General features: G+C 41.9%; 1 protein-coding gene across 2 annotated transcripts in view; it reads left to right on the top strand.

Annotated features, from left to right (window-relative positions):
• Positions 1 to 25,919, top strand: part of ULK4 (unc-51 like kinase 4) — a 191,263-nt gene that overhangs the window by 163,438 nt on the left and 1,906 nt on the right. For both annotated transcript variants that reach the window (XM_015854094.2, XM_015854095.2), the window contains one exon: positions 23,501 to 23,589. In XM_015854094.2, the coding sequence (XP_015709580.1) occupies positions 23,501 to 23,589 (89 nt within the window). The remainder of the gene's footprint in view (positions 1 to 23,500; positions 23,590 to 25,919) is intronic.

Genomic DNA, 25,919 nt, shown 5'->3' with positions numbered 1-25,919 from the left:
CAGCAGGCTCTGATTCTTCCTTGAAGTCAAAAAGAAATAGAAAAAAAAGGTGTTTGTGCAGCCATTAACACCCTAATTAACACCTTACCTCTTGCACAGGGGCGGGTGGGATAGCTGATGGAGTCTGGAAGTAAAACACTCCTGGTGAGGAAGCTTGAAGCATTAAAGGGGAAAAATTATAAAGAAAGGAAGATTTTGGTTGGTGTCCTTAGAAGAAGAAGTGTAAGATATCAAAAACTGAGGCAGCGAATCAGAATTAAAACAGTAGTGGTTGGGTCATCTGCTGGCATCACTTGGCACAGCTTTGTTGAAGCCAGCCCTGCTGTACTAAAGACTTTGGTGCAGTTTCCAGAAGAGCTTTTTGGGGAAACCTTCCCCTCTGTCATGCAGCATAGAGCCACCTTAACTTCCTTTCTCAGATGAAAGAAGTCACTGGGGCAAGGCAACTTCTCGTTGGGATAACTGTGTCTGTGGGAAGGCTGTTGCCAGCATTGTTAACGATCTGGTTTTGTGATTGCTTCCAACCAGCCCTGTGTGTGGGCCGGCGTCAGAGGGGAGGCCCAGCCCTCGGCCGCCTCCCCAGTACCAGCAGGGGCTGAGTGGGAGCTCTCAGCAAATGTAGGCCTAGGAAACAGGGACGGAGGAGCTGGCCAGGGCCCTTCCCTCATTTCTCATCCTCCGATTGCACAAGACAGGGATGTTCTCTGGACACAGAGATAGGCCTCTTGGGCAGCGTCTCCTGCTCAGGCTGTGTCACAGTGATGGAGAGCCTGCAGCCCACTGAGGATGGGCATCCCATCCATGTGAATTGTGCCACTGCGGCTCATATCAGGACATGGACTGTGTCCGAGAGGCATTAAGCTCTATGGGGTGGCCCAGACGTGGCTTGATGTAGGTCAGTGAGGAGCACCGTCTCTTTCCCAGCGTATCACTCAGCTTCTGCCAGTAAGAACACAGTATTTCTTAATTAATTTTGCTCCCTGTAATACAGCACACACCTAAAACTCTGATGGAGCACAACTATGGTTTCCAGTTTAACAACGTATCAAGGCGTGTCATTAATATACAGTTACATCTGCTAAGTCCCGTCTTATGTAAGCAGTAACACACAACAAGGTGTGTTTTTGTCAGCCAGTGCGCATACACTGAGGTGTGCTGGGGCAACAGCGCTGCCAAGGGCTATAACACACCCAGGGTGTGGGTGTCCTGGCTGACTAATACGCATTTTGTATTGTTATTGCACTCATTAACTATATTGAAGGCAAGAGTTTTAAAGTAAATTAAAATCTAAATTATGAAGAATCAACTTGCTGTGTAACTGGAAGCAAGCAAACACATCTCAAAGCAGTAACCAAAGCTGTAGGACTGTGGCTGCCTTTGAAACTCCCACTTTTGTGTGTCTTCCCCACAGGAAACAGCAAGGGCTGGTGGATGGATGGTTGGCAGCAGAAGCAGCTGCTTTGTGCTCACTGAGCCATCAGACACTTCTGCACTGCCTGCCTCACTGTACAGCTCTGTAATGCAGCTGTAGCTTAGTGGCACATTCTGTCATAGTGCACTTAAATAGGGCCCTCTGTTTTTGCTTGGCAATTAGTAGGGGTGACACGTCAGAATATGAACTCCCCCACACACTTGCCCTCTACTGTTTCTGCCTCCTACACAGAGCCTGGCTTTCACGGGGTCACAGAACCATTAAGGTTAGAAAAGACCACTAAGATCACCTAGTCCAACCACCAATCCATTCCCACCATGCCCACTGACTGTGTCTTTGACCAGTGCTGTTTTGAATGCCTCCAGGCATGGTGACTCCACCACCTCCCTATTTGCACGTGAGAAATTTCAGAATGAACAGTTCATTTTGAGTGAAATTAGTAGTCACTTTTGTCTGGTTAGTGAGCAGGTGATATTGTTTGGAGTTAGATCTTGATGGTGACTCATTTTCAGGTCACTGATGGAAAAGTATGATCTGAAGGACTTACAGCTTCACAAGAGAGAGTGTGATAATGGTTCCATGTTTTGTTGGAAGTCCGCACTTCTCAGTTATCTTTTCTGTTTTGTAGTGTGCCTATACCTACTTTCTACTTTCCAGCTTCATAAAGTTTCATTCTTGCTTGGAGCGAACAGCCATCTTTGGACATTTTTTAAAGTATGATTTCTGATGCTTTTTCAGTACTTCTACAAAGTAGGTATTTTTATATTTGAAACTAATGGTGGCAATCTTATCATTCAAATATCTGTTTTCCTTCAGCACTGAAACTGTTTTTGTTGTGTTTTTGTTGTTGTGGTGGTTTTTTTTTTGTTGTTTTTGCTCAGAAAATATCTACTGCATTTTCACTTTTGAGTTGACACTGAAATCATAGAATGAACCATCCTCCCATTACTGTTGCTACTACCACAAGCCACTAAACCATGTCTCGTAGCTCCTCATCCAGATGCCTCTTGAACACTGCTAGGGACAGCAACTCCACCACCCCCCTGGGCAGCTATTCCAGTGCCTGACTACAATTTGAGAGAAGAACTTCTTCCTTATGTCTAATCTAAACCTCCTCTGGTACAACTTGTGGCCATTTCCTCGGGTCCTGTTTGTTGCCTGGGAGAAAATGCCAAGCCCCTCCTCATCACAACCTCCCTTCAGGAAGCTGTAGAGTGCAATGAGGTCTCCCCTGAGCCTCCTCCAGGCTATACAATCCCAGCTCCCTCAGCCTCTCATAAGACTTGTGCTCCAGACCCCTCACCAGCTTCATTGTCCTTCTCTGGACACGTTCCAGGGCCTCAGTGTCTTTCTTGCAGTGAGGGGCCCAAACGTTGAAGGATTGAGTAGCTAACAGATAACAACATGTCAGGGATGCCTGTTCATCTTCATTCCACTGTCAGTATTGTCCTATGGAAAGAAGAACCTGCAGCATAACCTTCCGTTCTCCCAAAGACATCTGATCCTCTAACACCTGACTTACTTGTTAGAACATGTTACTGGTGAAATAGGGGAAAATAGCATATAGAGTCTGACGCTCACCTGGCTAGAGTAAACGTAAGAATCATTCTGCTGATGTCAAAGCTGTTGTAAAGGACAACAGTCCTGACAACAGTCAGGAATAGGCTTTTTCCAGTAAAAGTGCCAAGGTGCAATGATGTGTATCATTGTACCTTGTGCAGTGGTGACTTGCCTGTGAACACAAACAATAGATGCTGCACCATGCAGTTGCTCTGGCTTAGTTATCTGTGGAACTGGCTTTGAGTGTGTTCCTAGCCTAATTACAAAGGTTATTTTAATGCTGCATTTTGCTTCTACTCTCCAGTACTGTTTTGGTTCTTTGTTTTTCCATACTTATTGCCTGGTCTGAGATTGCTTGCTATATATACCTATACCTCACCTTGCAGGCTGTGGCCCTGTTCTTGTGAGACAGACCTTTGACCACTGGTTCATCCTTATTTAAGAGTACTTAATAGGGCAAAAATAAACACTTGACATCATGCTGAATGCCAGTATCTATGTTGTAGGGCACAGTGGTTCAAAATCAAAAATTACTATAACAGGTTATTTAAATTTACCCCATAAGAATTGTAGCCCTTCTCCTTCATTTATCTTGATAAAATTGGAAGTCTGTTTAGGGGAATGAATGAATGACTAAAGTGAATTGCTTGCTTTCATTAGTGAAATTTACGTATTATAGAACAAGCCACTAACATGAGAAGATCACACCTTTTCCTGCTCAGTAAAGGTTTAAGTATTTGACTAAAGTTAATATTTGATTTTGTTATCTGGTGTGTGATTTAACATTAATGGATATGATTTCTGAGGGGAAAGAATATATGGATGAAGTGTCTGTGGATTTAATTTTGTTATTTTTAAAAGTAAATCCAGTGCAGAAAGTTTCTGTACTAAATCAAGCTTATCCTATGACTTTAAAACCTATCCAGTATACCAGGAATTGCAATGACTGTTTTTTTGTTTAAAATTTCTTCAAGAAACAAATTATCATCATATGAGTAACTTGATCCCAAAGGAAAACAATCTGGTTATAGAATCTTGGGAAGGCTGAATCCCATGCCTCTGCATTTCTTGGATGGATAGGTGAGGGGTGGCCACCTGGGCGTTCATCTGTAACTTCTTCTGAAAGTAATGCTTCTTGCACTTAGTCCCAGCAAAGCTGAAGCTACAAGGAGAACTCCTAACCTCCAGTAGCACAGTATCCACACAGTGTATGTGAGGATGCTTTTAGAGCTCCTGCCCTTGAATAGTGTCATGGAAAAGTGCAGGTGTAGCTCAGGCAACCTGGATGTCCTCTAACTTTCCATCAGGAGAGAAACCTCTCTTCATCTCTTTAAGAGGAGGAATCTTTACTCCTGCCCTGTGCTGCTTAACTCTGTAAGACCTCTTGTAGAGAGTGCAAAGGACACAGTTTATGATTACCTGAGTGACCAGTTTGATGTGCACTATCTTACTTCTAATAGCCAGGCTTTAGGCTCAATGCACAGACCCCCTAAGCTGGATCCATGGCTACCCTGAATGAAAAAGAAATGCTACAGACTTCACCTTTTGTATATTGAAAGCTTACAGCTCCCAAACCATCCCCACTTATCAGAAGACCTGTTGACCTTCAGTGTATGTCAAATAAAGGGCATGTGTTCTATTTGTGGGGCAAGGCCTCGTTACGGCAATGCCAGTTGAAGTGAGAATGGATTTGAAGTTTCATCTGTAGAATATTCTTACATTAATGATGTTTGATCACAGATAGGTGGTAATTTATTACAGGAACACTCCAAAACCTGTCTGTATTTTTATCATGTTCTGTTTCTATTGCTACAAATGTTCCGTAACTTATTTGTTATTGCTTGAGAAAATTAAATATTCCTTAGTGCCTGGGCAATCTTCCCACCACAAACTTGCTTGTTATGTTGATTTTTCTTTATCTGAATTTTCTGCAAGAGAGGTGAAGTTAGAGGTCTGGGAGAGCTGTTGTTCACTTCAGATATCAAAAGGGACTTTTATGTGTGCGTCCTACTAGGGCAGTGCGATGGAGTTGAGCAGAGTGAATAGCAGCGGGTAGGATGCAAACATCACAGCCTTTGTGCACTGCTGTTGAAACTGTGATAGCGGTAAATGTGTTTAAACATTGGTTGCTGGTGTTATTCTAGTGTGATGTCTGATATAACATGGAGACAGAGAAGAGAAAAAAAGCAACCCATGGAAAGCATGTACTGCAGCACAGAGTTAGGGGAATGAGGTGGTGATACTAGGGAGAGAGAGCATGCTAAAAGCGGGTTAGCCAAAATACAGCAAAATATCTTTTCTCCTTTTCCTCTCTGGCATAGTCAGTACCCGATGTGACATGTATGGTTGCTTATTATTGGCATTTTCTGGCTACTACAGTTGTATAGCAGTTGTGTAACTATAACTTCAGAGTGACTGTGCTTTGATTTTTCATTCTAAGTGTCTGCCTCAGGTTTAAATTTTCCTAATCTATTCTGTAGTTTCCCTGAAGATTACCAAGAGATACTATCACTATCACCAGCTTATAGTTTTAAAGCTTCTGATGACTTCTTTTTTAAGCTACCTTTCTGAAAAGTTATTGCTCATGTCAAGAACTTGACTTTTGATCTGGTGATGTGTTTTTTGCCATACCTTGAAACTTCTTTTTTTGTTTGAGTTTTTTTGGAAGCTTGAAATGGTTTCAACAAGTGGCAGCTCAATATATGCTCGTTAAAAATTTCTTCCATATTAGAAAATGAAATGTCTGAAACTTCCCATCTCACCCAGTGCACTAAAACTTCCTGCAGCTCTGTGGCTGATTTTATGGTCCCCCAGCTGCTGCTGTTACCATTTAAACAGTGCATCAGCCCCCTCTGAGGCTGAGCAAGGTCCTCATCTTCCCCACTCCTACGTACAGTTGGATTATAAGTATGCCATGCCTAAAACCAAGTATGCTACAGTGCAGGGCAAGAGAATGAAGCCAGAATCTGCAGTTTACAATTGCTGCTTTAGGCTAAAGTGAAACTGAGCTACAGAACTGACAGCAGAACTTCACATTTCCCAGTATATTCTGGGTCACAAGAGCCAATGGTCTGGAAAATGTAAATTTAATGCCTGAGCTAATGTTTTCATGTCTGTTGATTTATTGTGATCTAATGTTTTAATTCCCACTGGTTGGTCTTCTTCATGGTCTCATGGAATCAAATCAACAACTAGGGCAAAAATCAAAGCGCCAACATTTAGCCAGCTCTTTAAAATGTGTGATTCCCTTCTCACATACGTGTGTTCTGTGCTCCTGTTTGAAAGTCTGCAGCTTGAAGTGTGGCTAAATGCTTTCAGTAGTGTTAAAAAATATCTCAGAATCTTTTTAAGATGGGGAAACTTTCCTATGAGGCATATTTAGAAAAGTATGGGGTATTATAGCCAAAGTACAAAATAATTCTGCGATTCAAATAACAAAATTAATTATCAATTACATAATAACTGAAATTACTACTTCCATTGCAGTAACTGGTGTTTTGGGCTTTATACGAATATGAGTGGATCTGTGAATACATAGAATTCATACCTAAAAGTCAGCATGTGTGTGCATCAGGTTCAGTGTTACTGTCAAAGGCACTAAGTAACTTCAGCCTGACTAGTGGTACCAAATAGAAAATACTGATTTTCAGAGATATTTCACCTCTGCCTTTCAGCTTAGAGGCCATGCGGTGCTTCAGAGGCAGCACTGGTTTCACTGCTTGATGACCTCTGCTGTTGAATGCGAGTGTCTGGTTTTACTGACCACTTGGCCACATTACAAACCGCCTGACTGAAGTTTCATTTATTGATTTGAACATACCTTGGGCACATCAGGTGCTGCCTCTGTCCTTGTGCAATAGTGGAACACAGATTAAATATGAATGCCATTCTTAATTAGATTACCCCAGTGCTGATATTGCTGTAGTCTCTGGTCTGTTCCCCATTAGTTTGATGGTCAGAAGTTGTTGATTGTGCTACAAAATCCATCTGTTGCTACAGGCTTTTATGCAGAGGGGTTGTAAAGAAATATTTCCTTCTGTCAGTCAGCCATAGAAGCAAACCTGAACATAAGCAATGTCTCAGTTTCCAAGATCTGAGTTCATCCTAAGTAAGGAGAGAAAGGAAAAGCTGTGAGTTAGTGAGCTGGTGTTCCCTATCCACTGGATCCTCTGGATCTGTACCAACAGGTCCACATCCTTACTGTACTGGGACCCCATGCTTGGACCCAGTATTCCAGCTGGGGCCTCATGAGGGCAAAGTAGAGGGGAAGAATCACCTCCCTTGCTTTTCTGGCTGCCCTTCTTTTGATACAGCCAAGGATGCAGTTGGCCTTCTGGGCTGCAAGTGCTCTCTACTGGTTCATGTCCAGCTTTTTGTCCACCAGGATCCCCAAGTCCTTCTCTTCAATGCTGCTCTCAGTGAGTTCTCTACATTCAGTTTGCACTTCAGTCTGGGATTGCTACAGCCTAAGCGCAGAACTCCACGATCTTTTCAGTCACATATGTAAGTCTCATCATCCTGTAGTTCCCCAGGTCTTTCTTTCTTCTTTTCTTGAATATGGGAGTGAAGTTTCCCTTCTTCTGGACACAGAGGACTTTGCCTGTTGGATATGATCTTTCAGATACGATGGAGAGCAACTTTGCAGCCACATCAGCCAGTTCCTTCAGAACCCTGGGATGCATGTTATCTGCACAATAGACTTGTACACATTTAGCCTCATGACATAGTCTCAGGATTGCTCTGCTCATAAGCTGAGAGGATTTTGCTTCCCCAGCCCCTGCTCAGGGACACAGCAGGCACGGGAAGCCTGATTGGCCATGGAGAATGAGCTGAGAATTTGTTAAGTACCTCAGCCTTCTCTATGACGGAGGAGACCGACTCTCCCTTTTCCCCTTATCAGAGGGGTTCATGCTCCTTTGCCCGTCTCTTCTGCTCAGTGTATCTGAAGAAACTCTTTTTTGTTGTTTCATACCCCTCACCAAATTCAGTTCCATCTGTGCCTCGACTTTCCAGATCCCTTTTTTACGAAATAAAAAGATGAAGGCCATAAGGACATAACTGCCTTCAGCCAGATTCCTCTTCCCTCCCCACTGCCAGCTTCCAGCTTATTCTTGGGGCAGCCTCACCCATGAGACTTCTTTGTTAACAGTCTGATTTTTGCACTTTTAGCTGTGTGCCAGTCAGCCCTCTGTTTCCACACCCCAGCCACTCTTTGACATTTTCCCTAATTTAGCACTTCCAGTCCCACATCATCAAAGAGTGTCTAGAGAAATTTCTTTTTCCTTCAAGTGTTGGTTAGCAACATACTTTTGACAGTCTTTTTTTTTCCAGCTAATGAACTAAAGGTTAGTTGCCCATTAGTGTTTTAAATATGGTTGTTCCGGTAACTTTTACTCATATAAATGTCACTAACATGTCTGAAGTTTCTGAGTCCAATTTAAAATGAGACTGACATGTAATTCTCCTAATTACAACGCAGTGATGTTCTTACTGCTACACCTGCATTACGAAAATTATCAGTGCCTTTTAATTATGCAAATTTTCCTCTATTAACACTGCAAGCACAGTGTTCTCATGAGTATTGTGGTTATGTTTTCAGATACATTCGCAGCATTTTCTAATTTTGCATTTCTTATTCTGTATCTCTCTCTAAACTCCTAACTGGGATTTCTGCTTATTAAATGCTGTAATATCCTGGTTTAAATGTACTTGCATGTCTTATAGCAGCAACAGTTTTTCCATTTACCTGATGTCTTTAGGAGGTGATTTAGTTTCATTTAGAAAAAGAGGAAAGGGTTGTTTTTTCTTGGCTTTGAGCATCCAGTCAGAAAACTCCCACAGTCCACACCCATTACAAAATTATCCTCCTCTCATAAACAGTTTCATGAATCTTAGTTCTCTGCACTGCCTTATTATCCTTTTTAAAAGCACTTCTCAGTGGTACTCTCATTAAGCAATAACTAATACACCCACAATTTGTTCTCAGACTCGAAAGCTAGATGTGTTAGTTATGTTTGTGCATTTGTCATAAATGCGCTACAAAGGCATGGGAACGTGCTCTTCAAAATCTTTTCTCATTTTGATTTTTATGAGCCAATTCAGAAGCTGTGCCTCATAGGGAATGTCACTGAGTGTCACTTCTTAGGATAGTCCCTCTGGCATGCAAAATTTTTGAATAGAAATGTGATAACGAACAGACACAATCACTAATTACTGTCTTATCTGCAGTTTTGTCCAGGGTGAATTTCAAGAGAAATCATAAGAAACCATTTCAAGGTGATGAGATGGCTTACCTCCAGGCGTGATGTCCATAAGAGGACTTCCAAATGTCTGTAGTTTTCTATATTTTATGGAATGATTATGTCTATAAGCATCGAGGAAGAGATAATTTTGGTTTTTGTTTGTGTATTTCTAGCAATTTGATTATTGAGTTAACTATCATGGTCGGTTATCCGGTTTGTATTCTGATGTGTATATTTTTCAAATAATTGTCTTATTATAGAGACAAGAGTGTCATTCTTCGTGGTCATAGAGAGTCCTTTTTAATGGTGTATCAGTTCATCAAATGAAAAAATACATTGTCGGCAATGAAAGTAGTCATTCATTGCTATCTACAAAGCTTTGAGAAACTGCTAAGTCTTTGTATCAAAGATGCATCTTGTATGCTGACATAGGAAGTATTCCTCTGAAGAAGGAAAGTCTTATGCCACAAATTTCACTTCTCAGACTTTCTGATCTTTGCTAATAAAAGTTACACAGTTTTGTCATCTCAATCATTTTTTTATGCTTAAGGACCCATCAAGTAAAATCATCATTTACACTAAAATTTTCAATAAATCTCCAGGGATCTGCAAACTATTAACTTTCTTTTCGAAGACGGGACTGGTAGGTAAGGTAATAAGGAATAGGTAGGTAAACAAAAAGTAAAAATGACACCTTAAGTAATAGTCAGTATCACGTCTGTAATGAATTTCATATTTCTCCAAATCCTCCAAGTGACTCAGTAGTTTGTGTAGAGTTGTGATCTATTTGATATAGTAGACTTGGATTTTTAAAAGGCTTTCCATAAGGTCACTCAGTAGGACTTCCTAAAGCAGCTAAGCTGCTGTAGAAAAGAGCAACGTTCTTTACAAGATTAATAACAGCTTAAATGATAGGAAATAATAAATAGGTTTTTTTTCATCATAAATGTGAATTACTATCGTAAACCCACCAAGATCTTTCCTATGGAATGTGTTCATAAATTGCCCGAGTAAAGAGATGACAACGTGACAAAGGTTTTTAATAATAGAGAGTTATTTAAAAATAAGACTGACTGTGAAGAGTTGCAGACAAAATACTGTTTGAATGGATGACAGAATTGCAGATAACATTCAGTATCGTATCAGTAATGATAGATACTGAATAATATATGTAGAGAAAAATCACCCTAACTATACGGACTTCGGAGCTTGCATTATATTGGTCTAAGAAGTGTCCATGGGACCAGAAGTGAGTAAGAAGCTTCCCTCTGGCTGGGTCAGTACTTCTCTTGGACTGCCATTTGTTTCCTGTAATGGTCACTGGCTTTTAATTTTGGCAAGGACTGGCCTGCTGTCATTTTTTACAATACCTTGTCAAAGGACATGGACTTCATAAAGGCCTTTTGGAAATTTTCGCTCACATGATATGAAGAAAAATAAGCCTTATTCTTGTTGGAAAGGTGCTGGCATGTAGCAAAAATGTATGTCAGTCCGCCTACTGTAATACCGTGAAAAAGGCTACTTTGTTGTGGCAAGTTGGCTTCTGGGGCAATATGTCTTGAGTCTGAAGGCACCTGCCTTACCCATCCTAGTGGGTGCAGAAGGACAGCAAAGAGAGGGCAAAGTCTGGCTTCAGGAAGACACCTTGTCCTGGAGCACATTTCTCTGATCAAACATCCCACTCATGACTGAGGAACTGGAGAATCATAGAATAACTTGGGTTGGAAGAAACCTCAAAGATCCTCTAGTTACAACCTCCCAAGCCATGGGCAGGGTTTCCAGACTGCGCATAGAAGGGTACCAAGAAGCACATTAGCTGCCTCCTGGCAGAGGGTGGCACTCCTCTTGCAGACCACAGGAAATATGAGAAGAAGGGGCTTCCTCTGTAGACCTTCTCTTCATGGATTCTCTTTACTTGGGCACTTGCCAAACCTTGTGAATTTGGCTACAAACAGTCAGCTCTATGTTCTCACCAACTATTTCAGAGTACTGTACCCAAGGCTTCCCCAAGAACACTGAGGGAAGTGTTGATGGCAGTGTTAATTCTGTAATAATGTGAAGGAACCTTGTACCCCATTTCCATTCTGTGAACTATGCTTGCCATTTTCATCCCCTAAGACAAGTATGGAGTATGTCCTCTAAGACAAGTATGCTCTGGTGGTTTCCTGACCTAAGGAACCTAAGGTTGACCTTCCCAAGTGGGAAGTAATTGCCATGGAGCTGAGAGGAAGGTTCCTGCTGGGAGAAGGGCCTTGGTTTAAGGGTTTAAGGGGTGGAAGGAGTACTTTTGGGAGGGAAGGGGGGAAAGGAAGAAGGCTGACTGAGGGAAGAGGCTCTACTCCTGCTGCATCAATTAGTGGGTGCCCAACCCACTGATTCATATGCAGGTAAGTCAGTCCATCTCCATGTGCTTGCTGTGGGCTTGGTTTCCATTGTAGCCATTTTAAATGAGTAGACATGTTATATACTGGAAGCAAAGAGCTTTAGGCCTGGGAGGTGGACTCTTAGTCTGACCCAGTCCAGTAGTCAGGAAAAAGTAATATATGTCATGCAGTTCGTCTGTTCTAAGTCAGTCCCATTAATAAATGAAGAATCATAGTATTAGGAGTTGCAAATAGTTCAAACAAAGATATGTAGAACAGCTGTGATTAGTTAAGTATTTTTAAATGATATATTTACTATCATCTATAAGGGAAGCAAGAATCTAAATTTCCTGGTAAATAAATGTTTGGAAATGATTAGTTTGCTATTATGAAATGAGCAAAGACTGAAGAGTGCTACATTACGAGCAGCTGACATGTGATAATGACTACTCCTTCAGAAACCCATAATGGGAAGCTGTCTGACTCACTCTCATCTAGTGATGGCTTCTCTGTAAATTATAAGTCATTAAAACCCAGTATGTCTACCCTGGAACTTAGTAATTTTTACCTTACTGAAATACTTCATTTCAATTTTCCCTAAGTAGTCTTTGAGTCTGAAATGCATATTATAAGAAGTGTAAGAAAAGTAACTGTGATCTAAATCTGATCCAGCAAGCCAATGCCTTGTTTTATGTTACTGTATTGAGGGACAGAGTTAATTTAATTATTCTCATTGTCAGCTCATTCCCTGGTTTCACTGCAAACAGTGCCAAATTCACTGGCAGTTCAGTGTTCTTAAGACATGTAAGAGTAAGAATATCACCTGTCTTGCAGATCATCAGATGACCACCAGATGGGTGATCTTTGTCTTGGATTGAACTTAAATCAGCAGTGTGGATGTGAGAGACTTGATATCTCATTAAAAATCCCTTGATCCACCCAGTTCCCCTGGGTGCTGTTTTAGAATGATAATCTCAATCATCCTTCAAATCTTTGGAAGCAATCAACAACTCTTAGAAGATTAAACTTTCCCTGCTAGATGTTAAAAAAAACAACAAACCAACAACAAAAAACCTCCAACAGGTGAGCTAGGGGCTTTGATTAGACAGGTATTCTTTTTAAGTCAGGGTTAGTCATTTTAGATTTTGTTTCTGCATGCTTCAAAATGAACTAATTTAGATTGGGTTGAGTGCTTGAAATAGAGCAATAAATCTTTACTTTAATCTATGAAATTATTTTTATCCTGACATCAGTGTAACTTCCAGGTACCTTAACCTTTCCAGAAAGGATCGTAGATCTGATTAAACTTCAAAACTCCACTGTTTAGCTTACATGAATATTTTCCTTAACAGCGTGCCTATCACATTACTTATTCTATGTACTCTGTGGTCAGGGCCTTTGTAAGATATTTGCCGAAAGTTAGATTTTTCCAATGTAAATAGGAAGTTGAGTTTATTACTTTTCCTGGAACAATGATGAGATCATCATATCGGCTTTGTATTGTGACGTGATTAAGTTTGCAGCATGACTTAGTTAGTTACCTTGTCCTGGAGGACAAAGTTATCAAATTGACTGCCACTGTGGGTATGGGAGCAAAAGGCAGTATCGTGTGGCAGCCATCCAGATGTTTCATTGGATTCTGAAAACATTAAGTGTTGTCTTCTTAAAAGAGCACAATGCGAGTGTATATGACTTCTTTTTAATGAGGATGCCTGCTTTTGTTTCCGTAACAGTGTTAATATTTAAATTATCAACCTAATCAGGTTAAGCAAATGGACCGCACCACATAATTTTAAGGCACACCTTGTTCATAGGAGTTGCGTAAGATCAAACTGAAAACAATGATGTAATTAGCTGCCCATCAGCAAAAGTGTCTGGAGGATTTTATCTATAAACCCCTGGGAGAAAACAAACTGCTTTATAACATTTGAAATGCTATATTTGGATCCTGTGTTTGGATACTGTGTGTATTAGCAGTGATAATAATACTTGACGACTTTCTTCTCATAGTCACAAAGAAAACGAGGGGGAAAATACCCAGTTCACATCCTGATTAGATCATAGCTGAAAGCTGCGCCGTCGGCAGCCTTTTGTACACAGTTCGATAGGATTGTCTATTCAGCTGAAGCCAAGGCTGCAGCAGTGGCAGTGCTGTAAGCTGAGCATAAGGGTCACCGCCTGATCTGCGTGGGCGAAGTTTCTCAGAACCCCTGCATTCATTAGGATTGCATTTGGCCAGTGGTATCTATTTCTTGAGCACCAATTTCACACACAAGATAAAAGCAAAAAGCCGACACATGTAAAATGAGCGAATGTTTGTTCATCTGCCGATACTCAAATATAACGTATTTGGAGATAACAAAAACTACAAAGAAGAATTTTCCCCCTGAAAGACTTAATATTACAACTCAAGATTGAAGTTTAACTTGTCTCAGCAAGCATCTCATGGCCAAACAAACAATGCATCACAAAGCTGGTTAATGTTGAGCCGCAGCAGCTGGGCTCATATTTATTATATTTTTCAATAGGATATGCTTGGCAATTTAACATAAAAGTCACTTCCTAAATTTTTATTAGACATTGCCTTCTAGGCTGCTTGTTCAAGATAAGCATCAAAATGATGATGTCAGTCTTTGTTGTATTACGGAGTTACAAAGAGAAGCGATCAGTTTGTCTTGCAGTGAATGTTCTTCTATCCAAATTAAACTGTTTACTTTCTATAGGAAATAAGGCTTTTTAGTTTGGCAATTCTGCACCATTTGTGTCTATGGAAGGCAAGATTTCTCCCTTCATTGTCCACCTGTTTCTTCACCAAGAAAGCTTTGTTTTCTGCCTCTTAATCTCCAACTTTTAAGTGACAAAGATCTGTGAGCTCACGGTGAGATAGGAAGAGATCTTATTCTCCTGTTCCTGCTCCAGGGACAAGAACCACTGACAATGAAATGCAGCAGCAGCTAGGGCAGTGGCTTTTACCATTTAAAAAAACAAACAAACAAACAAAAGACATGGCAGCCATACCCAGCAAAACTCATTTGTCAAGTCCCATGGACCACGTTACTATTAGATGACATAACTAATTCCAATTTGAATGTGTTTTATAAACATAAAGGTGCACTTAAAATGTTGTGCTAGCGTCTTTCCTCTGCTGGTAGCTCAGAACTTTAACATTTACAGAGCTTTCAAAATAAGAACTTCCATCACAGTACACTCAAGGCACAGATGTTGAAGGAGCTGTTGTCCCCTTGCTTGGAAATTAATTCTCTCTTGCCTGATACAGTACAGCTGATTGCTGTTCCCAAGTCTTCCGCAGCATGGAATGCAATGGGTTATTGTGAATCACCATCAGTGGTAGTTCAAGTTAGCCATCTTAGTGGGTGTGTATGTGGATGTCACATTCTAGCTAAGTGCTTGGTAATTTCTTAAACTGTTTAAACTCAAGTGCTTGTGATTATTTACTTAATTGCATGGCTTAAATTTAGCTAAAATTTGTTTGAATACACAATGCAGAAGATAAGCTGGAGTATCTGTGATAACTCAGTACCAGACAGCCTTCTGTGTGGTGAGGAAGAGCAATTTAAGTAACTAGTTTATAATTTCTTTATTCATTTGTTGACACTGCGATAGATACTTCCTTACTTTCTCCCACTTAGGTGATCACAGCTGAGCAATGACACCAAAAGGAAATATCCCCCATGCCCATGAGCTGCACACACAGCCCCTCCCTTCATCCATCTGCCATCAGGTGTTTATGCAGAGTTGTCATGTGCTGCCTTTCTTTTTAAACTGTCAGGGATGAGTTACCAGCAGCTTGAGCTTGCCCTTAAATAAAATGAACCTTGGTCTTCCATGACATCTTTTATCAACAGTAATACAGTATATTAGCATTCATGTCACTGGTTAATGACATCATGTTGGACCTTCAGTTGCTGTATCTTTTCACTTTTGTTGTTGATAGAAGACTGCCAGGTTGAAGAGCTTGATCCTTTTTGCTCCCTGGCATAATAAGAGCTCTTCTTGCATGTGTTGGAAATGTCAGCTGATAAGAAAAGATTAAGATGACTGTAAAGCACTGTACTGAGAGTAAAAAAAGGTGATTTATCCTTTCTTTGCAAGTTTCTGCTCTAAATCATTTAACCTTGTCTTAGGGCCCTTTTGTTGTGCAGTTGCAGCAAAGAAATTCTGCAATGTTTACATTTTTCTGTATCTTGAAATATGATTATAAAGAACAGGAAGATGGTATTGTGTTGGGGGCAGCTGCAAGGATTTCTTTCCTACATAGACTGCGAGGACCTGGAATGTAGTGAACTGATACAGGAGCCTCTCAGGAATCTATTCATGACCGATGAATGTGGTCATCAAGCCAAGTGTGGGTACCTGTGAGCTGAGATATGAAGAGGAAAGTGGGTATGAAATTATGAGATCACTACCTGCTTGATAGCACTAAACCAGCAGTACTCAGAGTGAAGTGTATGGAGTCCAAACAGAACAAAATGGCTAATAGTGATGACATCCAGAATGTGACTGACAGAGAACTTGTGCTCTTCAGTAGGGGGAACTACAGTGAGCAGGGCTGACCTCTGATATAAGCTCTTACTTGCAAGTTGGCATATGGAGGTATTAACTCTATTTAGTCTTCTTGTTTGGAATGAGTAGCGCGAGTCTGGAAACGTGTGTGTCTGCCTTGGGTGCGGAGTTGGGCTGCCATTTTGGTGATCTTTCATGATTGTCATTAAAGTGTTCAGTCAGTCTGTACTGGATTATCTCTTATAACGAGGGGAATCAAGTATGGAACCTGCTTTTCAGAGAGCAGCAAGAAGGAAAAGTGTTTATTGCAGCGGCTGGCAAGCTGTGGGCTTGTGTTCCTGTGAAAAGTTTCTTACCTCCTTCTTTGGAAATGTGTTCACTTTCTGAGAGCCATCTCTAGGGATCAGCTGTGCTGATGTTCGGATGCTGGGAGCCCAGTATGGTTAGGAATAGATACAGGAGCCATCCAGAAAGCAGAACTGTTGGTCAGCAGTGAGAAATGCACTCTGTTTTCATACAGACAGATGTTTTCCTTCTGATTGTACAGTGAAGCCAAGCATTCTGAAACCTGCTACTTGTTTCTTTGATTCATCATTCAAGGCTAGCATAATTTCCAGTGACTATCACTGTTGTTTTGTTGTTGTTGTATTTTGTTATGGAGACCTAATTCATTGTTTCTGCGGGCACAGAAGTATTGCTGGATTCATTTGGTGTTTTGGCGCACTGTAATTTTACATAGAGCAATTCTGTTGAGATTGCTCAGCCGTGTCATCTGTTGGGCTCATCGCTATTCCTTCCTTTTGACCTCTTCTCTGTAATTGCACATGCATGACTTACTAGCTGCTGTAAAGACACCTAAATTCAACTGCGCTCATTTAAAAAGAACAAAAACCTAACAAAAAATGGATAGACCAAAATGATTTAGTTTGAGGTCAGAGAGGACCAACTAGGAAGCTGTTTGCTTTCCACCAGGCAGCCAGAACCATCTGTCACATGACAATGAGCAGACAGATTTTAGAAGTTCATTTGTTTTTATGACCATTTTTACAATTTTATGCAAATCCAACCATTACATAAAGCATCATTTTCCTCAGAAATAGATGGTTTAGAGACTTATATCCCTGTTCAGTCATTTACGTATCCCGTTGCTTTTTATACAAAACATAAAAATAACGATGCTTTTCTCCTCTAATAAAACCTCTCCAGACCTATGTTTTGTCTTTTTGCACTGTATGAAGGACTATCCATTTTTGGTACTAAAAGAAAACCTCAAGGGCTTTATGTCCAAGTTTTATGTGTCCGTAGAAACTAAGCCTATAAAGGTTATGAAGGAATTAATGTTTAATGCTTTAATATTTAGCTTAAACTCATAGTCCGTAATGATTTTTAAGATTTTGTTGCTCTTTTTATTCTTTGAGTATTCATTTTTCATATTCTATCTTATTTTTTAATATAGCTCATGGTATTCCTTCTATTCTTGGAATGGTAAATCTGAAACTCGAAGTCAAGTTGTACAGGTTTTTAGTTGTTGGAATGCTGTATCCAGATGATAACCAATGTGAGCACAAAGTTCTTCTGCTTCATCCTCGGCAACAGTTAGTGCTATAAAAGGGTTCTGCCCAGGGGAAGCCTGAATTGCACCAACAGGTCTGTACAAGGGCAGTTTGACAGTGTCCACTCAAATGAATTTGGCTTCATGATGGCGTAGTAGTCTTTATGTTTATGAGGAGCATTTTAAAGCAGGACCAGCTTTTTTGGTTGTTGTTCTTGGGTTTCATTCATTTATTTATTTATTTATTATTTTTTGAGACTATGCATTGAAACTCAGATTTCTCCGGTGAGTTGTAAATGCTTGGCAGTTCATAGGGATTTAGTCAGTTCCTTTATGCATCACGGGCATGGCTGCTCAAGTGTTTGCGTCCTTGGATATGTGTAAGCATTTATGAAATTGGTACTTGCTTGGTTGCTTGCATACTTTTCCCGTGTAGTAATTGCTATTTAAAGGTCGGCACTTTCCAATGTATTCTGGGTGTCTCTGTTTTTCCTATTAGTGAGAAGATGAGTTATCTGTAGTAAAGGTTCTTACCCATACAAGCGTAGAAACACTGGAAATTATTTTGAACCACCATAGCATGAAATATTGTAGTGAAAGATCTGGGGTCAGTTGTGTTCATTGCTATGTCCAGAAAAGGAGTCCGTCCCTAACTTCTGGAGCATATATCAATCAAATTTGGGTATGACTCCAAACTGTGTAGTCAGGCTGTTTTGTGGTTTCACTGGAAAATATAAATGGTAGATGCCTTCTCTATTTTATGGGGGAATTCATATGAGACCAGCAGGTGTCTCTTCAGATACAGTGAGACCTATGAGGGACTTGACAGAATGTACAAGCTCTGTCCGTGCCCCTTTTTGCTAAAGCTGATGTCTGGGGCCAGCAGGGAATGTCTGGGCAGACTGAAATTATTCTGAAGTGATACCTTGCGGAGCCGTCAGCGTGCAGATGATGGATGAACCTGTGTTTGCGGATGAGGTCACCAGCAATACAGTGGCAAGTGTTTATTTTTAATGTCATGTTGATGTTGGGCTTTCTAATGAGCACTGTGGAACAGGCTGTGCGTATTGGAACAAGCTGCCCAGGGAAGTGGTGGAGTCACCGTCCCTGGAGGTGTTCAAGAAATGTGTAGATGTGGCACTGAGGGATGTGGTTAGTGGGGATGGGTTGGGGTTGGGATAGATGATCGTGGTGGTCTTTTCCAACATTAATGTTTCTATGATTCTATGTGTGACATAACCCTGTAACACTGTGTGAAAGTCTTCTCTGGCATTTTGGAACTACCTTTTGCTGGACAGGACTGTGAGTTACTTTTGCTAATGGAGTCACTGTGGCCAACTGGTAAAGAGATTGCCCTGTCCACCTCCACCAAGTCACATATTCTGAAATCAGTTGCAGAGGATAGAAGCTGTGATAGTGTCTATTTTCTGGGTTATAAAGGCATTCTGTATTTTCTAAAAATTAGTTGGGAGCACTGTTAGCACCACCACCACCAAGAATATCAAAAACTCACACAAGGCTGGGAGCACACTTCAGTTCAATAATTACCCTGGGGTTTTATAAGGCTTCTCCAGTGCTTAGACTTTGCCCTCAAAGTGGGCATTTTTATAACTTTAGAGCACTTACGGAGCATGCCTTTGTGTGCCTTATGCATACACTGTAGGGCCGAAAATAGCATCAAAGTGTAAGGCATCTAGGAACACTCAAAATCATAATCGTAGAATGGCTAGGGTTGGAAGGGACCTCAAAGATCATCCGATTCCGACCTCAGTTCCAAAATCAATTAACAGTGATAGAAGGGGAGCGGACCTGCCTTGTCTCACTGCAGCAGGCCCTTGAGGCAGTGTGCTCAGCCTGCCTGGAGCCCGGCTGTCTGCAAGTTAGCAGTGGAAACTGCTTTGAGCTTGGAAATAAACCTGCACATCTACAAATTACAAGACAACAAAACACGCTGAGTGAAATCTTGGACTTATCAGAGTCAAATGGAGTTTGCTGCTGACTTCAGTGGATCACGAATTTTATTCATAAAGAAGGGGGGAAAAAAAAGAAAAAGGATTTTTGAATTCTAAAATCAGAGTTAAACTGTCTATTGTAGGGTGTTGGGGTTTTTTTGTCGCAGATACCTGCTTGTTTTCACATGTATTTGCAGGATCTGAAGGCCACAGCGTCTTTGTGTCTGCAATCCCTGCCGATAGTAGTGCTTGCCAAAGCACACCTGGAACACTCATGCATTTGTAACTTTCATTTCTTGTTTTTATGGTCCAGCAACATTGCTCAGGCCTGTTCAGATGAGCTGGCAATTAGTAACGTAAATATAACTCGTCTGACTTGATTTGTTCTTCCCACATGCATTCCATCTGTCTCTCTGCAGTAGAACCGTTTGTAGAGAGAAGAGTAGCAAGGAAGCCTGCTCTGATGGGCTGGATGTCAGAAAGGTGCTCAGTCCTTAATGTGAGATCTCATGCATCATGGAGAGCAACAGCACTTTGCAGCCACCTTCGTGAGCGCTCCCACCTGCACTGATCCTTCCTTGAGCATATTCTTGGTCACAGCGCTCCTCTGAAAGAGGCAGTGGCTGAGGGTTACTGTCCACAAATGGTGAATGACAAACCAAGGAATGCACTTCATTTGATTCCTGCACTGCCTGCAAATAGCTCGGTGGAGTGTGAATATCTGGTGTTTGATAAACCAGCCCATGCACTGTCAGTGGTTGCACTCATCGCTAGCAAAGCTGAGCGAGAAACTCAGCTAATTGATTCTGCAAGAAAATTGGCTTAACTGCATTAAGCTTGAAGAAGAAGTAAGAAGCATCTCTTTGAGATTTAAACATCAAACCACGTTTGGGAAAAAAAGCCAAGTTTATGTGAAAGAAGGTTTATGAAGTGGCCTGATTGTGTCTGTGTGCCATTGTTTCGCAGGGATGAGGTCTGCAGAAGGATCATTGATAATCCTTATGGGTCCCATCCAACTCAGGGTATTCTGTGACTCTGTAATGATACCTTCCTCTTCAAAATGGTGACAGAACAGCTTACTGCAGGGTCATTTTTAACTCAGTTCTAAGTTACAATATTTGTGAGCTATGACTAATCAGGGGAAGTATGGCGAAACCAGAGGCCTTAAGAAAAGTAATTCTCTTAAGTTTCCATGTCTTCTTGAAAATTGAGTTGTAAAAGTCTTTTAGGTCGAGAATCGAACATTTCTCAATTTGTTAGCAAAAAATCATTAAGTCACAGAATCATTAAGGTTGGAAAAGATCTCTAAGACTATCTAGTCCAATCACCTACCCATCACTACCATGCCCGCTAACCATGTCCCTCAGTGCCACAGAAGTGTTCTTCCTTTGAGTGTTTCATGCTGTTTTCTTTCCTGCACTCACCCTCAGCAGCCCCGCAGTACCTGGACAGCTACTCTTAAGTGTAAGTAAATACTGATCTTTATGTATCAATTATGGAATTCTTTATGACTCATCCTTGCTGAATAGAACTGAAAAAAGGAAAGCTTCAGAATGGTTATTAGCTTAATAAAGGAAAAGTCCTTCTGAAATTCTTCTAAAATTGCAGTGAGTATGCAACTAAACTGAGATTTAATTACATTTGAAGTTAATGGAACAGCTATTGATTATGTGATCGAGTATGTGTTGTAGCCAGCCCTAACAAATCAGCATTGTTACAGGAGATTTTTAAAGAAGTTGTTAAAATTCTAACTGGTGTGGATGAAGGATACAGAAGTGCTGGGAAGGAGAAAAAGGCAATGAAATGCATGAAAAGTACATGTGGCTCCAGGAAGTTTGATTGCTGACATCTTGATGTGTTAATGTATTTTTATCATCTGTGGAACAAAATGAAGACAAAAACTGAGCCATCTTTTAATATGTTAAGAGGTCTGCAGAGTGCTGCTGAGCCAGTTCCTGCCTTGGGGTGCCACCTGCACTGCTGGCAATGCATCACTGCAGTGTTTTCTAGATAGGGGAGATTTAGGCGAGATATTAGGAATAAATTCTTTATTCAGAGGGCGGTGAGGCCCTGGCACAGCTGCCCAGAGAAGCTGTGGTGCCCCATCCCTGGAGACACTCAAGGCCAGGTTGGATGGGGCTCTGGGCAGCCTGATCTGTTGGGTGGCAGCCCTGCCCATTGCATGGAGTTGGAGCTGGGTGGGCTTTAAGGTCCCTTCCAACCCAAACCATTCTGTGATTCTATGATAATAATGGCACAAGGCATGCTGCAACACAGGCAAACTTGTAGTCAGATCCTGTAATTCCATAGGGATAACTCATTATTTGAAGTAGAGCATTTCAGAATTAGGAGAAAAAGAAAACAAAACAAAATCTGGTATAAGGTTTTATAATTGAATGTATTCTGAATGGTTGATGTGTAATGCACAAAGGAGAAGTTGTTAAAAGAACACGGAGGTGGTACAGATTTCAGCACCTAAGCATTAGGGTTTATTAGAACTAGAGATACCAGTAGCCTGTATTTGACATCTTAACTCCATGAAGCATGACCCAAGTTTCAGTGACTGTTCTCCTGTGACCTCTTCTCCTTCAAGTATGTGGGATAAATGGGGGGGACGAGCATGAGGGGTACCTCAGAGTTGGTTGGAAGTTTTTAGCAGAGACTAGGAGCCCGCGTTGGGAAGGAACAGCTGTGTCTTTTGGTTGGAGCAGTTCCCTCTCTCAGCAGCCATACTGGTACAGCTGTGTGTCTTGGTCCTGAAATTCAGAACTCGGATTACAAAATATCTTTTTCAGCTACGGGATTTGAATTCAAGACAAATGGATTACTGAAATATGATGGATTGCTGAAATATACATCAAAGGGTTCAGAAATGACCTCAGGAGAGTAAAAATGCCCAATAACATGTAATCAGAACTTACTAATGATTTATACTTAGGTAATGAGGTCACTGTTCTTTTTTTTTTTCCCCAACACGCGGGATAGATGTTAGTGTACTGCAGACAGATCCCTATTCCTGCTAACAACAGGATGTTCTGATTACAGCTGTAGCCTTTGAGAATCACTGCTGATAAATGGTGGGGGTGGCAGCTCTAAGTACAGCTTCTCAGGTAATTTAAGAGGGAGACTCAAAGACGTGTTGCTTGATCAATGGTAAATAGGACCAGCCATGGCATGCTAAGGCTTAAAAGTCCTTGCCAGATTTTGGGATTAGAATTTGCTGTTTCAGGCATTAACTCCTTCAGTATCAAAATAATCAGCTGCTCTGATCCTCTCCTTTTCCTTTCTGTTTGGCCCATGTTTACTTACCTTTGCAAGCAGGAACTGATGATGTTCTTGATACTGAAGGACATACAGGCTGGCTCATTCATAGCGTGCTCTGTAGGAGACAGCTCTATGCAGGCAATATTCATAATGAACGGTGAGCGGCAAGAAACAACTGAAATACAGCTGTTACCACTGCAGTGACTTTCAACCAGAGAAAATCCTACGTGTCCTGATGTTAAGACTGGTACAGGCTTGGCTGGTTTTTCCTCGGGTCCCCCTGGAATTCAGAATCAATGAGGTTTGTATTTGCAGTGGTCCTAAGAATGAAATCAGGGTCGGCAGACTGTGATGTGTGAACTCACACATATACAGGCGCTCAGAAAAAGAGCGGATTTTGTTAATTAAGCTGAGACATTTTGGACAGCCTGCGCCTAAACTTCAGCCTTGTTTGCTAAAAGGGACTTTTCTCTTGAGTCTCTTTAATGTCACATTCCATTTACAAGGGTAACAAATGCTGTAACTTGTTTCCTCCTTCCCTATCCCGCAGAAAATGACAGAGAGGAATTTCTTTCTCTGCCTTTGATAAGCCCTCTTTCTTTTCGTTCCAGATAACTTCAAACGAGAAGCACTCGGAGAGCCTGAAGAGTGATGGCGATGCTCTGCTCTGCACTCTGCAGAGCCTGGCCCAGCCCACCAGGTGCGTCCCCTCAGGCTTCGGGGGCTTTCAGGATGGGAGCTCTGCCTCCCGTCTGCCATGACTTCTCCCGGCATCGCCTCCTGCAGTAGAGGCCCCTCAGGTTTCCACCCTTGGCCCCTTCCATCAGGGCTCTGTGGCGGATCTGTGGCCCGCTTTGATCCCAGCTGTGGCTGCCCACAGTCAGCTGCACCGCCAGCCCGTGCTGGTGCACATCTGTCATGTTAAACTGGGTGGTTGTTGTGTTTTTTTTTTACTTTATTTCATTTCAAACAATCAGTCTCTTTTATAACCGGATACCGGTCCATGTTTCTTGGCACAGTGGGCGAGATGCACAATGTGGTAGTTGTGCCCTGTTTTAAAGTAACCAAACTGTGCGGTATGCTTGCAAGCTGATTTTTTTATTATTATTATTTTTTCTTCTAAATATGCAGCTAAAGAACAGAGATGCTTTTGTTTGCAAATACCTGTGGCTTCCCAGCAAAGGCACAAGGCTGCGGGCACTGCCAGGGCTTCCTCTGCAGGAACAGAGGTGCTGGTCCCAGCAGCTTGGGCAGGCCTCAGCTGCTCTCTGTTGGACTTTCCCTCACCTAATCCCCCCCTTGGGTATACAAAGGAATGAATTGCTGTTCTCTGCTGTTAGGCTGCATTTTGCTCCTGGTCAAAATAAGTCAGAGATTGTATTTTATAGAAACAGTCGGTCTGCGCAGTTCTCTTTGTGCTCCCAAACACAGACTGTGTGGGTTGCTGGGCTGACTCCTTGATGTCACCTTGCGCTGGGAGCAGGGACGTGAGTAGAGAGGAAATGATTGTGAAGTGGTGAGTGTGAGTTGCTGTGTGCTGGGACACACCAAGCCCATCCTGAACAGCCTGAGTCTCCCTCAGATGCTGACTCACGTTTTTTGTATGATATTGTAAATTATCCAACTAACATAAAAGGACAGCTCTCCCTAAGGGAGACACTGGCACTGCCACTGAAGATGACAGCGGTGTAACAGTGGGGAAGGAAGTTTTTTTTCTTGTTTTAGAACACGTTTTCCATCTCTTTCGTTGCATTTCAGCGCTAGATGCACTGCACAGCCCATCCACCAGCTGGCTCTGAGTCTGCCTCTCTGACTTCCTCTAATTGTTATCTATCTATCTGCACGTTTCTGTACTCAGAAAACCACATGCTATGGAGTCCAAAATAAGCAGCAGTCTCTCTTGTTTGACACAAGATGCTCAGGAGACCAAATTGTAGTGTTCTGGTATTATTAGGACAGATCAGGTTCCTCTGCCTGTAGCAGTGGCAGGAAGGCTCCCAGGAGCTCACGGATTTCTTTTTCCCTCCTGCCATTCTTTGAGGGGTGCACATCCTTGTCTATTCACCTGCTGAGGAGCCTGGGAGGGATCCAGCCTGCATCTTGGGGGGCTGTGATAGACTCCAGCAGCAACAAATGGCCTACAGAATAGACAGGAAAAGGTTGGCATGCTCAATCAACATTAGCCAACTGGCCATTTTGTATATGGACATTATGGATGCTAAGCCATGCCCTCAAACTCCCGCTCATGTGCCATCTTCCCTAGAGTATCCCCTGTCACCTACTCACTTCAGCCTGCTCTTCCCACCTGTGCTTTGAACCCTGGTAAGAAGCCTTTCTGAACTTCTTGCTGAGTTGGAAACACGAGCAGTCTGAACTCCCAGGCCCTGCCACCCACATACCATCACTAGGGCAGAGTGGGTGAGGCGTGTTTTTGCTTCGCTTGTTTTTCACAGACCGGTTTCTCCTCTTTCAGCGCAACGGAAGGAATACAACAAGCAAGCAGTGCCATTACAGGGCAGAGGCACAGCTGGGCAGCAAGCTGCTCTCGGTGCTCTCCCACCACCTTGTAGCAGCTGCCTCTTGCCAAACTCTCTGTTACGTATTCTTGGCTAGTCGGAACAGGCAGCCTTGGGGTTGGTATGTAACCAGCCCATCATGCTTAGTAGTGAGGTGGAATTCAACCTGAACTTTAAATGTGGGATCTTAGCAGTGCATTTCTCAGTTGCCAACATGTTTGTTTCAACTGAGTGTTCTGGTAAGAAACTGGTTTATGCTGTGTACCGATCACCAGGGTTTCATGGGCACGTATTGTGTTCCCCAGAAGATGAGGTGTCAGCGGGTGTTTGCCATTAGCAGCAACAAGGGAAGCTGCGAGCTGCCCTACTGCTGTTACTTCCTGAGTTAATCATGAAGGATGGCAGCCTGTTAAAAAAAACTGCTTGTTTCTGTATGGGAGAAAGCAGAAGCGGAGTCATTTTCCTGTCAAGCTGTGCGTAGGATCCATGGGGACAGGATAGATTTTATCTTTCT

Source organism: Coturnix japonica, chromosome 2 (assembly GCF_001577835.2).
Source record: "Coturnix japonica isolate 7356 chromosome 2, Coturnix japonica 2.1, whole genome shotgun sequence".
In the NCBI taxonomy this organism is placed as follows: domain Eukaryota; kingdom Metazoa; phylum Chordata; class Aves; order Galliformes; family Phasianidae; genus Coturnix; species Coturnix japonica.
This window is presented reverse-complemented; position numbering and strand designations above follow the sequence as displayed.